Source organism: Diadema antillarum, unplaced genomic scaffold (genome assembly GCF_040938485.1).
Source record: "Diadema antillarum isolate AM-2024a unplaced genomic scaffold, OU_Dant_1.0 scf00000003, whole genome shotgun sequence".
NCBI lineage: Eukaryota > Metazoa > Echinodermata > Echinoidea > Diadematoida > Diadematidae > Diadema > Diadema antillarum.
The window spans coordinates 2,862,846-2,879,797 of record NW_027270892.1 but is presented as its reverse complement, the minus strand read 5'-3'; the positions used below and the strand labels follow the sequence as shown (position 1 = coordinate 2,879,797).

At 40.7% G+C, this 16,952-nt stretch overlaps 1 protein-coding gene across 1 annotated transcript in view; it reads left to right on the top strand.

Moving 5' to 3' along the window:
- Positions 1-466: 466 nt before the first annotated feature.
- LOC139735312 (uncharacterized) overlaps positions 467-16,952 on the top strand; it is a 104,485-nt gene continuing 87,999 nt past the window's right edge. Inside the window, exon 1 of the mRNA XM_071646096.1 lies at positions 467-1,285. Coding sequence (XP_071502197.1) covers positions 965-1,285 — 321 coding nt within the window. The 5' untranslated portion in view covers positions 467-964. The remainder of the gene's footprint in view (positions 1,286-16,952) is intronic.

The following is a 16,952-nucleotide window of genomic DNA, read 5'->3' as shown; positions in this document are numbered from 1 at the left end:
CGCAAAATAATTGCTCCCCGCAAGCCCCCAACAACAACGACACTCGGAAGCCATGGAAGCTGTGACATTTTGATGGTACCGTAACTTCCTTTTATATAGCAGCGTTTCAGAAGTTGAAGTTCACGTCCACTTGTTGATATTTATAGCCAATCTCTATTGGCTCGAGCCCACACATGCGTTCCAACGTGCCAATAATTACACCAGCACGTTGCTTCTCATTGATTTTTTTTTTCTTGTCACCCCTTCCCGCTTTCTCACAAGGTCTGTCCAATAAACTCCGGCTTAAGACAGGGGGGTACAAAATAATTATTGCAGTGGCTTTTGCTCATGCGCAGTGCGGCGCCGTGGAGTGCTGATGGGTGGCTTCGCAGACGGGCGCGGATACAGCAAGTGCCACATAGTATTGTCCAACCAGACGACGCTTTTTTCTCCCGCTTCTTTTATTCTCGGATGGAGAAAGCTCGCATCACACTTGGCGCTGCGTTGAAGCTGTTCTCTCTGCTCGTCGGTGGGTTGATAGCCTTCTACCAATAGCAGCCGGGCTCACTCTCACCCCAGTCATTTGAGGGCTCGTGCGTGCACCGGCACGAATTCCACTTGACGGGAACAATCCGACACATCCCGAGTCAGTGAATCCCCGATTAATGTCAAGGATTAAATGTCGCTCTTCTCCTGAAGTCTATTCCTCGGAAATCCGACGATGTCTCGTTGCCTGTTGAAAACTATCAGTCACACACTTCAGAATGTGCGCCAGTGGTGGTAGATGTATTACTCTGTCCGCTGATTTTGATCGACGGGAGCCGAGGTGGGAGGGTAAACTCAAACGTAGCATATGCTAACGGTGTACACCGAGGTGAAGGTCTCATTTTGATCTCCTCGTTACATTTGAAGTTATTACCCATCGTTTTCGTGGTTCTTTATTCTTCTGTTTTGTAATTTTTGTTTTGTTTTGAGAGCTCAAATTATGGAATATCTCGTCAGGCTTCTAATTGCATGGATGCTCCTGGTGCCCCTCCACCGGCGGGCGCTTTGCGAGGAGGAAGAGCTACACCATTCAAGGCACCGCATGTGTCCGTCCGAGATCGACGGGGCGGAGGCCCCGGTGAACGTGGACAACAAGCACGAGCTGGACATCCTCGGATTCTTTCCTCTGGAACATAGCGGTCACATGTACAACGTCGGTAACTCGTCCTACGTCTCGGCCTGCCTGGCCGTCCAGCACGTCAACAGCGACCGGAACATTTTAAGGGACTATCACCTCAACCTGATCGGCAGAGATAGCATGGTAAGTGTTGCCCCTAGGCCACACCTTGGAGGCATCTAATTCATGTCTTTATTTCTATGATTCCCTTCCTCCATTTATCAGAGGTGGTGTTTTCTTTTGCTTTGTTTTTGCTTTGTTTTCGTTTGGGTTTTTTTCTTTGAAGGAGGAGAATGTTTGTCGATTTTCTCCTTCTTTAATCCTCATTTTTTTTTTAAATCTTACGGACCCCGTATTAGAAACGGGAATATGCTCCAAACTAAGTTGGAAAAGCACGAGAAGTTCACAAATGTGATTAAAGGCCAAAAGAAAAAAAAGCATCCTCCTTTTTTCACACGTATAGCAGATAGCACCAGGATTTCTAGCGCGCTGCCCTGTCTCTCCTTCACAGTTCTTAACACGCGATTCAAGATTACTGACTTCATGCTAATCTTGAGGTAGCCTACGTGCTTTTGATAGACACGCCCAACTGATTGAAGCCACGACGTTAACGATTAATACACAACAAAAATAACACATTACCACAGTTCAATCGACAACCCCCTCGAAACTTACAAATGCATACGAGTGGAAAGTAATCTGCATTGCATGTTCATGAAGAATAGGATCATACGATGCGTCTTGAAAAAATTGTTTCAATCAGCGCCGATCATTCGTCATAATTACCTGGAGTTTCGTGCACAGGTACCCCGCGAAACTCTAGATCGTCGCTTGCGCAGGGGATTCGTGATATTTCGATTCCAGCCCCTCTTATCTTCAATTTACGTCTTACTGCGAGCTTTTCTTGGCACCAACAAAATCATAGTGGAAAGTGGTTTCAAGTGGGGCCCCTTTGTGGCAGATAATAAAAACGGCTCCAGGGCGACTTCGCCGTAAAGTATGGCACTTGTCATGATGCTTTGCCTGAATATCAAGGTTGATTTATAAATGCATGCTTTTTACATTTGGAGATAAGAATCATTTTTCCTCCAGTAGAGATTGAGATATTCTTGAAGAGAATAAAGCAATTTCGTGGAATGCAATCAGAAATCTTGCTTTCCAATACTTTGCCCTGGTTTGAGTTCAAAGCCTTTGGACACCCACCCCCCCCCCCTCCATCAGCCCATCCCCAATCTTTGTCCCTCTTTAAAGACGCACAGACCTCATCACTGATCGCTATCACTTACACAAACATGACGAAAGTGGATTGGTTCCATTCGACTTGTCTCACCTGTTTCACAGCTTGTCCTCGGCAAACGGCTGAGTGAGCCGCGCAAACCGGAATGATGATGATGATGATGGTCACGCAGTGCATGGAAGGGAAGATGCACTATGCCTTTATTGCGTTTGCTGTTACGAGATTGGTCTTTAATATTTGAGGGCTTTTTTTTACTCTCTTCCACACTAGAGTATTTTTTCCTCTCTTTTTTTTTTTTTACGAGCGCGTTGCTGAGACTGATGTAATTTACTCGTGAACGACGTCGCTGACCGTTACCTTGGCAATGGCAAACGGAATAGGAATCCGTGGATAAAAATCATCATTTTTTTTTTTTTGCTCTAGAAATATCGCAGTGGAAGCATATGCAATGAATATCTGAATATAAGGACCTCCCAAATCCAACTTTGCCCATCATGTAATGTATAACATTCCCATATAAAACTGAAGATTGAAAGTATTCAGAGGTTGGTTGTTGTTACTTTTTTCTTAGTTTAGTTCCCCCAAATTCTCACTAATGGACTTGCATCTTTCCTATACTCAGATATACACATTCTTATGCGAATAAATGATTACGGTGGGGTAAGCACATCCGTGTTGGGTGTGATTCTTGGGTAATGTAAGGCAAGAAGAAACACACATCGAAGTACCAGGCATAAAAAAAGAAGCGAGGGCAAAGTCCGGCAAGAACAGAGAGGCGTGCTAATGACACATCTATCTTACCAGAAAGAATTGATTAATACTCAGAAACAGATGCTAAGAATACTTAGAAATGACCTTAGAAAAAAAGACTTTTTCGGGATTCAATCAATTCGATTAAAATAATTTCATTTCCATATAAAGTAATTAAGGCAATATACATAACGCTTACATGAATGAAGAATTTCAATTCACACAAATTTTAGAAATGCATGATACAAATACATCAATTTTGCCATCATATTTCGATAAAGTGATTAACTCTAAAGTTAGCAGCTAACATTATAATGTTTAACTGTATATATATATGGAAAAGAGAAATCCACATGGAAAGCAAAGCTTGTAAATTTTGTGAATTACTCTGAAAGAAAAGAAATGGCATCTCAAGATCAGTCATTGATTAGGGATTGTGTACAAGCATGTCTTTTGTAACTGTATAATTATATTTTGCCATTTTTTGATAAACGTGCTCGCAATCAAGGAAAAAAACAACAACAGTAGTTATAATATAATCACATGCATGCCTATAATGTTTCCCCCGGAAAAGAGCCAGATGCCACTTCTGTATTTCTCCTTTAACTTTATCACAAGGGTTGGTATGAATTAGACACACGCATTAACACGCAAACACACACTCACACACACATGCACATATATGTACACACACACACTCACACTCGCACATATAGGGGTCTACGCTGAATATGTAACACCTGCTTTTTGCCCCTTTGTCTCTTTAGTATCCACAAATATATCAATTGCAAAACTCGTGAGATGTGGTAAGAGATCACACTCGACCAGGTCAGAAACCAAACGACTTGCGATGCCATTATGTTGAACATAGATACGTCTAGAATACGATCGGCTTTGCTTGCACAGCTTTTGTAAACACTAGGTTATGTGGATTATTGCTCAGTTTTGTTAGAAAAACGATGGTATCCCTGGGAAAAATAATCTCTTGCACATGTCCTTTCACACAATCCATCAACGACAACGCACGCGCTTTTGTTTGCTCTTGATACAAGTATGACGCCTAAATCTAAAGATGATATGAATGTATCGTATACGCACCGACACCGTTTCCTGGCGTCTGCTCAAGATTATGACTGCGCCTGCTTTCAGAGATACGGCAGCACAGCACATTTTTGCGACACAGCGTCAATGAGTGTACCGCATACTTTTCTCTCTCTCTCTCTCTCTCTTTAATCTAGCGCCACCCGAAACTTATATTATCTCACAGAAGACTCTGAAAGCCCCTTGCTAACATTTGCAGATGACAAAAAAAAAAGTTCTAAAATGTAAGTTAGGGATGAAATTAACCAACATGAAAATGTTATCAGTGTAATTAATGTTAATTAGTATGATCAATGTTAAGTATAGTTAGATATGAAAAAAAGCCAGCTGTAGTTATATCAAAAACCCTTTGTAGAATAAACCGTAACTGTGACGGTTTATTGAGAAAATTATTAATGTCTCCTTAAATTTGCTGCTGATGTTGAGATTTTGCTTCACGGTAGGGTATTTTGTGATACAACCGAACAATACATATGCAAAAAATTCGATAATGCGAACTTTTGTTGTTGTTCTTTTAACCACTGCTCTAATGTCAAATAGTAACTTTTATCGTTTTTGCTGTATACACATTCTGCGCAGACGACAGCTCCGATCATAAATATGCCCCGGACTAGCCCCAGACCGCTTACGGACCAAATTTCGCCAGAAATGGTGGACAGTTTTATACGGCTGCCAATGGTGCCAGTTAAGTAGTATATTCTGATACGAGAAGGAACTTAGAGTTCAATGACTCAAAGCCGGATGAGAATGGAACATTCGTATACACACGAGTTACATTATTGTGTCGAGAGTCAGCGTTGCATGTGGCTTTAAACAATTCCTTTGATTCATAAGCGAGAAAAATACATGCGCCCAGCAGCTTCACTTTCCTGCGATTTACTGAAGGCACCTTAAGCCACAAGATTCGCTGTTTGTTTTTTTTCTCTCGCTCATGCATATCATAACGTACGGCGAATTTCGTCCAATGTTCAAACTCAACTATATAGTGAATGTTTAGAAAAACTATACGTACCAATGCCATGCCGGAAGCGGGCCCTTGCTTTTTTGCGTTACCATACCTTGGAGAAGAAACGGATTAAATCTCACCGCTATGAACCTTCAATAAAGAGATTAATAGAGTAATGGTGACTTTGACGAAGTTATTCCAAGCTGCCTATCCCATTCTTATCCATGCAGTGTATCTTCAACTCTGGCTAGGCAATTTCCGATTCGTCTTCGTTGAAATCCATTACGACAACCTGCTAGTTAAGATGAAAGCACAGGGAATAAACAAATAGACTACAAGGGGTCGTAAGAATCTAATGTGTTAATCACACTAGTGATATTCTTTAATTCAAATAGTCACACGTCCAACTGGTTGTACGTATCAGAGCTCAGTTAATGTACTGTTCTGCTACTTTGATTTGAACAAAGGAGCATGAGAAATAATACACATATTGTAGACGTTTCGAAATAAAAGGTCTCCGTTTACACAACAGATACCCCTTAGTCCTTGGTTTGAAGATCTCAAAGAAAGTAAGCAGACATACCTTATCCGACAATAGACCCGCGGGAGGCATTGGTGAATCATTAAAATGTAATCTCGCCGATTGCGTTGCTAAAAACCGCACAACAGCGCATCATTAAATGCACGTTAAGGGGAAAATGAACACCCTCGGACTGGGAAGGGGGGGGGGGTCATTGAATCAACAGCTCATCTTGCTGTTATAGAGTCGCTTTTCTGGCTAAGATCCAAGATATTTTTTTGTTGCCTGTTTATTTCATCGAACAAAAACTAAAAGTAGGTACAGACACCATCCCAAACGTGGACATGGTAAATGTCAAATGATAACCTGTGATTATTGACGGGAAATTGCCCGGTTAAGACGGGAAATTGCAAACGCCAAGCCAAGGGATTCGAGCAAATACGCGGTATAGAGCCAAACCTTTCACCCTTTCGTCTCCCATCCCACTTTCTCTAAGTGTCCACCCCCGCAAGCGGGAACAGAAACTCTTAAAATGCTGCATGCATCATTAAGCGACGATGTGTTTTCCTTTTTCCCCCAGTTTATTGTCTCATTTAATTTTTTGTCTTTATGTCTGTGTCGTGATGCACAAGTCGTCTGTCCAAATTAAGTTATGTTTCTTACCACACACCTCTTATGAAATTGTTGTCGCGTCACTGAGACTTAATACAGGCGGCACAAGGAGGCATACACGTTTGTTGTTTTTGTTTTGTTTTTGTTTCTTCCGCACAGAGGAGGAGTCTCCATGGCAACGCTCACACTACTTGTAATCGAAACTCGCATGTCATGCTCAATAATGTAATCAATACCACACGTCAATGGGCACAAAACAGTTCAGTTAAATTTTTTTCAAAGACATTTTTTTTCAATCTTCATAGATAACTCACAAGCACTACTTCCGTGTATTTCGAACGTGAAAGAACTAAAGACTTCGCTGTTGTCGAGATTTCCCTGATAGTCTTTCAGAGCTGACTTTAAAAAACAACGAAAATACAAAATGTTTGTAATTTCAAGAGCAAAGGGGAACTCATGTACGTATATCATGTTCCTTTTAATGAAATGCTTTGCAGCGTAAAACACTGTAGAAAGGGATGTAACAAAGCCCGAAGTAAACCTGAGCAAGTGCACGGCGAAGCCTTCTTATATCTGCATATGTATGTATGTGTATGTGTGTACAGGTATCTCATATTCATGTGTGTGTGTGTGTGTGTGTGTGTGTGTGTGTGTGTGTGTGTCTAGAAAAAGAAAATTCATTAAAATCAGCGTCTACGAGGGACACATTGCTTTCAATTATTTTTTTTTTTTGTATCTCACTAATTCGAATCAAAATAAGATTCAGTTTAGAGCAAATTTTCCTCTGAGAGAATTCTCGGAGAAATATTCTGATTGACACTGTAGCGATATCGCATGCTTTAACCCTTTCTCTGCCAGAGATATCGGACAGTGTGTACAATGCTATTGGATATTTCTGAGCCAATACACACTCAAAGCACAAAAAGAATTGATTAGTCTTGCCTGGTACTCAAATTTGATTTATCACATACTTTCAGACATATTACGTTTGAATGAAACTGCTCATCATTATCATTTCGCACTAAAGAAACCAATATGGCTCCGACGCTTTAGACTGCTCGTGAAAAATGATTGTAGTAAAGTTGTAAAATACGACTTGTTTTTCTGGACATCAATAAATATATTTCATTTCAAACTGGGAACACTCAGGTAGTGTCTACGTGCAGTCAAGAGAGATACATGCAACCAATCATGATACTCATGTCTTCATTTTTCTCTAACGATCTGCGCCAGTTACTCTAATCGCGTAAGGTCAATGTGATGCTTGGAAGAGGAATACATCAAATTTTGGGTAGGGCGTGGGCTTTGCTCGGAATTCAGGTGGACTTTGTTGCAGGTGCTGCAGATCCTGTTTTGTGTTGATCATTGCCGAAAACCGTATGGTAGATGCCTAACTGATTAGGGGAAATTCATGAATGCTGTCAAATATTTACCAAACGCGAACCACGTTTGCCACATGACTTTTATGCGGGTGTCGTCAGACCGTGCTCAACAGATAACAACGAGATAATCGCTATCACTTCCGATTCATGTTCTTCGTCGCATCATGATCCGTCGTATATTGCATCCTAGATAGTTTAGTGAAAGATTATACAGGGATATAAAGGTTATACATGTACATGGATATACGGTAGACAAGATAAACCAACATATTGCGAAGAATTGCCTTAATTTGCTCTTGAGGTTGCTTGCATTTCAAGATGTGTGGTTCATATTCCGTTGTCTGTAACGATGAGCAATATCTTTTCACAGAGCACCCCCTTATCTCTCTCACTGTCTCTGTAGGTATATCCATTTATATAGTAAATACAATATGGGCATGAACCAAGGGTATCGCTTTCACGATGAACACTGCTCCGTGGTTGACTGCAGTGTTTTCACAAGGCCGGTTGCAGGTTAATTTGCATTGCAGACCACGGCTCTCTAAAAAGTCGAGTTCACTCCGAGTGTGAGTGTGTGCGTCTATTGTTCGGTTTGCTCGTCGAAATGAAATGTATTGACTTTGGAGAGCACCGCACTTCCTACTCGAGGTTTTGATTGCAAATTGGTTGTTTTTCCACTTCATGGGGGAGAAATGTGATATTTGAGTTGCTGGAATTTGATGAGCTTTATCCATTAGCTGGACTCAGTGAATGTGAAAACGGTGATTGATGAATGATCGTTATTGAATGTGCTGATAATTGTTATCACGTTTCGAAGAACAATCCGGTATATGCATCAGGTTTGGCGTCAGCAATATGCATCAAACGTAAATGTATGCTATACCATTGTGCGCATTATTTTTTGCCCTTTTAGTAGAACGTTAACCATGAGGGTAATGACGTGTTCAATGCCATCCGCATTAAGCAGTACAAAGGCGTCACCTATGCACCAAAATGTGTCTCGTCCAAAATCTTTCCCGTGTGTTTGTAGGAAGCTTTCGAGTATCCATAAACAATATGAACAACCACAGGACAGATAACAAGTCATAATAACACAGGGATATAAATCACGTGACAGTTATCAGAGAGTAATATTGTTCTTCATGCATCTGGTCACATCAAAAGAAGCGCTTCAATTTAACTCTCAACGGATAACACTGAAAAGGTGATGAATGAATCCCGTCCAGGTGAAAGTTTGACATTTGACGCAGGTTGCGCTCACACTCAGATTCGGTAATTCCCGGCCAGGGGTCCGTTTCATGAAGTCAAAAGTCTTTACATAAATCTCTAAATGGCTAAAGTCGCTCTTACGTAGCTATGAGGGATTTTCAAAGAGAAGTAAATCCATTTCATGAAGTCTTGTATTAGATGTGTAGTATGGGCGAAATTAAACAGACCCCAGAACAGTCATGATGCAATCGATATTTGTTAAATGCGAACATCTTGCCAAGTATAGTGCTTTCCTGAAGTAAGCTTGGATTAGAAACATATCTTTGAAATGATAATAAGTGGTACCATTTATGTTCCCTACACTTCGTGATCATCAAATTGATAATGTCAACCGTTCACAACATCACATTTTGATCAACCGTTTTCTTTTTAGGTTTATGTGTCCCTTTTGCAAACCTGAAAATTAGATTCCTTTCTTGAGCTGGTAATACGCATGTTTGCAAAAAAGATATACTACCTTTCGTAGTTATTTTGACGCCAATCCAAGTAGAATAACATTGGTGTCGCTATCTGTCATACTCACCATCTCTGACACAGCTCCCTCTTCGCATGTTTCATGTCAAACCATTTCTTTTTCTGCTACTAATACTTCTCCTTCTTTCCGATGCTGCTCGACAGCGGGCGGACGACCGGGCGGGTATATAGATGCCTTGTGTAAGGGAGACAACAACAGTGTACATCCTCAAAATTGAAACTATACAGTTTGATACCCCCTCAAGACTGCTCGACGCGAAAGAGGGACAAACAGACCCCCCGCCAGGTGTTCCGCGCCCAACAATCGAACCCCTGGACAGGTGGACTCTACGCCCTGCATTAAGCGAAAGTACACGACAGCATCTTTCACCGGCACTCGAATGGAAGCCGCAGTATATGGTCCCCTCTTAATGGACAGCGGGGAAGTGGTATTCCTTGATCTCTGGAATAAAAAAGCCAGAAATGCACTCTTCTACTTTTCCCTTCCCCAGTTTTCATGTCCATAAACCCCCTCCCCAAGTTCGTTTTCATGTCAATTCTCTCCCTGTCTCTCTCTCTCTCTCTCTCTCTCTCTCTATCTATCTATCTCTCTCTATCTATCTACCTCTATCTCTCTTGTTTTCTCTAACCATGTCTGCTGCAAGTAGGTTGTCTTCGTGTGTGTATGTGTGTGTTGGATTTTGTTTCTTGCCCTCCGGCTGAAACGTACATTTAGCGCGTTCCATCTGACCCGCACAAGAATCACAGAGCAAATCCAGTCATTGGTTAATAGCGAAATGCAAACAACAACAGCAACAAATCACTTGGTTTGCGTTTGTTGTTATTCGCGGCTCATTTTGTGTGTGTGCTGGAAATCTCTCCATCAAAGATCTTCATCTGCCTCTTAAGAGATGCTTGTAAGATTGTGAGGCACTGTGACACCGTACAGCGAAATGTTCGAAGAGTTTGATTAAAGGCACTGTTTACCATTGCGAGCAGTGATTTAAAAAATGTTGGAGTTATCACATTTGATGCACAAAACATCCTACCTATGACAATTTTGCAATAAAGCCTAAAATGTAAGAAGATATAACAATTTCATTAAAACTGTTGTTCACATTTTGCACATTTAATGATATCTAACATTGATTATATTGATTAACTTATTTACACTGGTTGTTTCTGTACCTAGCTCACATTTTTGGAACTGTTTTGAAGCACTAAAGCTGGGTTTTTGCTTTACCTGCAAATGATAAATTATGTCTTTAACGCCGTCTTCCTTTTTAAATGGCAAGATATTCCACGCACGCGTACACACACACACACACACACGCACACGCACAGACACACATGCACACACACACACACACACACGCACACACACACACATACATACATACACACACACACACACACACACACACACACTTCCTCATTTATAGATGGCCCGAAATGACAGAAACTGAAATAATGGCTGGGTTATAATCATAGTCTACAATACATCCCCGTATAATAGCTGAAATTTGACGTCTCTGTGTGCATTTTGTGTTCGCAGTTTTGTGTTCGGTATTCGTATTTTCGCAGCTTGTCCGTCTCAATGGAAAGAATACAGTATTCTCTAACGATTATATTTAACTGCATGCAAAGTGCGTACGTCTGACATGATAAAATCTAAACATTTAGAGCAAGAAAAGAGAAAGACTGATTTTGGAGTCTGTGTGCAATTCATGCCACGTATCAAGATCAATGAGTGTGAGATGGGTTTGTGAATATGTTCATATCTTCATGAGATTTTAAAAACACAGTTAAAAAAAGAAAAAGAAGACACGTAATATCAAATTCAGACAATAAGTGCACCTGGATTTGATTTGCTATTTTCATGGTTGTCTCTTTAGTGGCTGGCATCAGCATTGGTTGACATTCAAGAAAAAAAAAATGGATTGCTTTTTGGTGAAGCTTTTATACCTACTCCCCCGAATACACGAATCTGAAAAGACAAGATGACAAAATCCACATTATTATGTTGACCTCTGTGGAAAGAAACACTCTTTTTTTTTTGGTGGAAATGTTAAATTCCAACCAACGACTCAAGGACACGAGATGCGTTGAAATGTGTAATGAGACAAACGCTTAAAACAAGGAATAAATTTTGTGAGTATGTTCATATCTTCATAAGATTGTTAAAAATGTAGTAAGAAAAGAACAGAATAAGAACAGATGTAGCATCAAATTCAGACAATAAGTGCACCTGGATTTGATTTGCCGTTTTCATGGTTGTCTCTTTAGTGGCCGGCATCAGCATTGGTTGACATTTAAGAAAAAAATGGATCGCTTTTTGGTGAAGCTTTTATACCTACTCCCCCGAATACACGAATCTGAAAAGACAAGATGACAAAATCCACATCATTATGTTGACCTCTGTGGAAAGAAACATCTTTTTTTCAGAAATGTCAAATTCCAACCAACGACTCAAGGAAAGCAGATGCGTTAAAACGTGTAATGAGACAAACGCTTAAAACAAGAGAATAAGTTTTGTGAGTATGTTCATATCTTCATAAGATTGTTATAAATGTAGCAAAAACAGAACAGAAAAAGAAAAGATGTAGCATCAAATTCAGACAATAAGTGCACGTGAATTTGATTTGCCGTTTTCATGGTTGTCTCTTTAGTGGCTGGCATCAGCATTGGTTGACATTCAAGAAAAAAGTGGATCGCTTTTTGGTGAAGCTTTTATACCTACTTCCCCGAATGCACGAATCTGAAAAGACAAGACGACAAAAATCCACATCGTTGTGTTTACCTCTGTGGAAAGATTTTTTTCTTTCCAGAAGTGTCAATTTACTACCAACGACTCAGGGAAGGCACAAGTGTTAAAACTTGTATCAGGAGACAGACGCCTTTAAACAAGGGAATAAAAACGATACCAAGATTATAAATGTGTTTTCTCTTGTCGTCTGGAAGGGAAAAGATTCCCTCTGGTAGTCTAACCTATGTATAGAAACTACTAGTAATAAAAAAAAAAATTATCTATGTCACATATTCGTTCATATTTCATATCAGCGTCGATCGAACCGCGACATTTACATTCTAGCTGCTAGTATTTGTGTACAAACACCATTCCTCGTGCCGCGATCTCTCGACAGTATGAAATTTGTATAAGGTTTTTTTCCCATGCCCATGATCTATTTGTTCGATCAGACATGATGTCTATCTCTGCTATCAGTGTATGTGTTTGCGCGTGCTTGTGTGTGTGTGTGTGTGTGTGTGTGTGTGTGTGTGCGTGTGTTTGTGTGTGTGTTTGTGTGTGGGTGTGTGTGTAATTTTTTGGGGGGAAGGGTGGGCTCTCATCTATACGGAATTTCTTTCTCATTGTGGTGCCTCATAAAATGTATATTCTGCTTGGACCGCACCTGTTTCTTTGATTGCATTTGGCGTAACGTGTTTTTTTTTTTCCTCTGCATGTATTGATCGCCCTTTGCCATTATTTTCTTCTAAACAATATTTCGCAAAAGTGGTACTGTATTTGGTTCTGTAACTGCAGATCTACTTTTTCCCCTAGTTTAAATGGTTATGTGGCATTATAAAAGATTTCCGGAAAGATAACGCCGAATCGTTGAAGGTTTGGGGTTTGAAGCTTCCCATGGCTTATGAGTTTATTCTCAAGTTCAACATCTTTCCATTGCGGGTTTTTCTTTTTTCTTTTTTGATCATTGGGGTAGAAAGTCATATGTATGAACATAATAGGTAAAGAGAGAAAAAAAGACAGATATTTGAAAGGAAACAACCTTTTTGTATTCATTCCTGAATCTCATAACGAGCTTCACATGAAATATCGCGCAGTTGGATAATTGTGGATTACCCGTCTGGATGATATGTTGTGCCCTCTGATTCATTGTATAGTGCTTCAGCCCAACTAGAAAACATGAAATATGGATAATAATATATAACCTATCCGATAGCCGAAGCTTGTTTCTGACGCGCCGCATCACTGTGGTGGTTTCTCGATGAATATTGACGGTGGGTATAATTGCGAACTTGGATCGTCCTCCGTCGTAAGTACCAATTCAAGAAAGTACGACGTCTTGTCAGAGTCGGTTAAGGCCTGACGCACTGCGATAATTGAAAGGGAAATTCCAGAACCTTTTTTTCTAATACGCGAAGAATCTGCCCTTCGTAAGGAGGCTAACAAGGAAATGGCTGCTATCCCGATCATCTGTCGCTCTCTAAGGCAAATTATGAAGGAGAGATAATCATTATGAAGCCCTTCTGCACTTATACTGGAGTTCATGAATGGGGGATCTACGTCTTAAAATAATTTATCAATAACTAACCCCCCCCCCTTCCTTTTTCCGACTCTCACCCCTCCGCCAAATGTTTTCCGTGGTTCCACAAGCCGCTGTTTCCGCCAGAGCCAAATCCTATATAAAGCCTACTTTACTCATCAAAGCTCAAAATCTGATTCATTGAATGCAATATATTATGACTATATAGATTTGGTTCCGCTCGCGTTCTACTAATTGGGCCCCGGAACGTGGATACACACTGATGTCATGAGACCTGAATAGTGGTATTGGACTTCTACTCTCTCTTCCTCCCGTTAGCATTTAACGAATTAGTTCCTTCCACCCTATGTTACCCCTTCCCTCCCTGAATTAGGGGCGCATGTTAGGGCAGGCTTTTGTGTGTGCTTTATTGCAACTTGTTGTATTTGTACATGCATATCATTGGTGTGTGTGTGTGTGTGTGTGTGTGTGTGTGTGTGTGTGTGTGTGTGTTCCTCCGCCATTCCTTTTATTTTCCCTCCTTCTTATCAAATCTATAAATTATTATCATTACAGTGTGTACTTACGTTTATTTGCCTCTGCCACTTTTCTAATGTGAGAGGTATACTTGCAGAGCTCTGTAGTTATCAATATCATCATCATTACCATTATTACTAGTATAATTATTGCTTTAAGTTTTAGTATCATCGTTGTCATTATTACTATCATCATCCTTAGTTTACAACGTAAATTTTGTTTTGCAGTGGAATAGACTTTAGCACTGTATAGGAAAAGGAAAAAAAATCGCATTCATCCTCATAGGTAGATAAAAGCATGCTGCTACGCGCATACATCATCGCATGTTGTTAATCATTTTCGAATTACTGTTTTGCTTTTCTACGTTTGTTGGTTTATGGGTGTGCATACCTATACTTCCTAAAGAAATTGGTGAATCACTAACAGTAACACCCTGAAGTAAGAATTCGGTTAACCAAAACCCAAACTGATACAACGGGCTGACCCTGTATCGTGGGGATTCATGGAGTGCGAAGGCTGGCCCGGTTCGGGTGTGTTCGAGAATCCACGTAACGAATTGTGTACAATTTTATCACTGATCTCTATGTAAGTATACACACAGCCGAAGAATCTCGACCTGAGTCGAATGTTACCGGTGAGCGTACGCTCCGATGTACTTTTTTTTTCGCTGACCGGTGCTATTCGGGGTTTTCGAATGTTTCCCCGTGAGCGGCGAATTAACTGACCACTCATGAATCCCCACGACATCGTATATGACGTTTAGTTTTCGTACACTGAGAAATTAGTTTCAAGCCCAGTCGACACTGGTAGAGAAAATCTCTCTGAAGAAAGAGAACAAAGATTACATGTAAGATATTAGACATCACCTTTTTTTCCGTCTCACTTTTGTTTTTAGTGGTTGAAGATGGAATTAATCTAAGCATGAGCGTTATACTTTAGGCAAGCGAATGAAGGCAAACGGGTGAGCGAAAGATAATGTGTAATCAAGAAAGTTGCCTGATAAACGTAATAACAATTCAACTCTCGTGTTCTCTTCACGTTTTCAGCAAGTATGGATTATAAACGTATTTAGGTGTGCAGTATACCTGAGTGGTTTAGATGTAACAATTTGTTTTACGTGGGAAACAAAAAGCAATAGTATTTATACGTCTCTTCATATATTACACCGCTTTTGTTCTATTTTATTTCCAAAAAAACACTGTTGTCGAAACGTTTACGCGTGGTTGGCTACATCCTTATCAGCATATTGTGCCTTTTTCATGTCGCGTTGAAAGAAAATCAATACTTTTAGCAATCATTTTGGTGCTTCTCTGTCGCTGCACTCGGCTGTAAGTCAATGTTTGTCCCAAGCGGAAAATATATCCTAAATCATCACTTTCGCCGACATAATGGTAGTCAGTAGCACTGAAACAAAATTCATTCAGTCGGAAAATTTTCTCTGCGTTCTTTTTTTTTTCATCCAGAGGCATACTGTTTGATAAAGGGCACGTGAAAGAATGACGTATAATCGAAGACATCTAAGTAGTTGTCACTGTGGCTTCTTTTTATTTATTTATTTATTTATCTATCTATTTATCTTTCGCTGTAGCAAAAATTGGTACTTGCTTGATGTAAATTGTTTCGCTGGTTGTTTTGAGCAGGTTTCACTCATTACCAGGAAAAGAAAGAAGACTCTCAAGCACTTTAACAAATACGTGCAACCCAGTGATCATTGATTGCTAAATCAATCGTAAACACACATACACTCGTACTCTCTCATTCACACACACACACACACACACACACACACGCACACACATACCACATAACACACACACACACACACACACACACACACACACACACACAGACAGCAACAACAACAACAACAAAAACAACAATGTATACTTAGTCAACTCTACCGGAGTCTGTATTATAGTGTCAGTGACAGTGTCCCAGTGTACATAAACTGTAATCTATAGAGTCCATAGTGTCATTCAAAAGTGTCAGATTTTTTTCATATAAAGTGTCCAAACACCCTATGGGCTCTCCCGCTCACAGTGACATCTCATGGGGATCTCGGTCGAGTGTCTGTAGTGCTATTGAAGCACGAACTGTCAAACTTGGTTTGTATAATCCAGATACCGCAGTAGCTACATATATACAATGTACCTTATCGTGTCCATGTACCAGTAGCACAGCTTTCCAGGGGCTTCATTGTATATCGGTATCATAATCTGGGGCATGCGAGCAAAAGAACCCGCCAGAAAAGATGCACCAAGCTATTCCACATTTTCTACACAGGCTTTGGACTCCCCCCCCCCCCCCCCCCTCCCATCCTCGAAGGAAAAGGGGAATGGATGAATTGAAGAGAAGACTGCACATACGATATGTCAGTGGTCCCGCAGGACTGAGTGGTGGGGGGGGGGGGGGGGGGGGGACTCACTGAAGCTGTCCCTGTAACGAGGGAAATGGAACGAGAAGCATACGGTACCCGCAGAGGTCATGATCGTCTAAACCAATTTGGCGAATGATAGAAGCAGGTTAAGCCAGCTTGGTTCAACAAACCGGCGAATAATGAACATCGAAAACGAGGGAAAGCAATAAGGTAAAGCGAAGAACGCCAACCGTAGGCCACGGGGATCGCTCTCTCTCTCTCTCTCTCTCTCTCTCTCTCTCTCTCTCTCTCTCTCTTTTACACACTCGCTGACAGATAGCATTAATTTAGGGGAGCGGAGTTACAAGTGCATTAGAAATGTGACC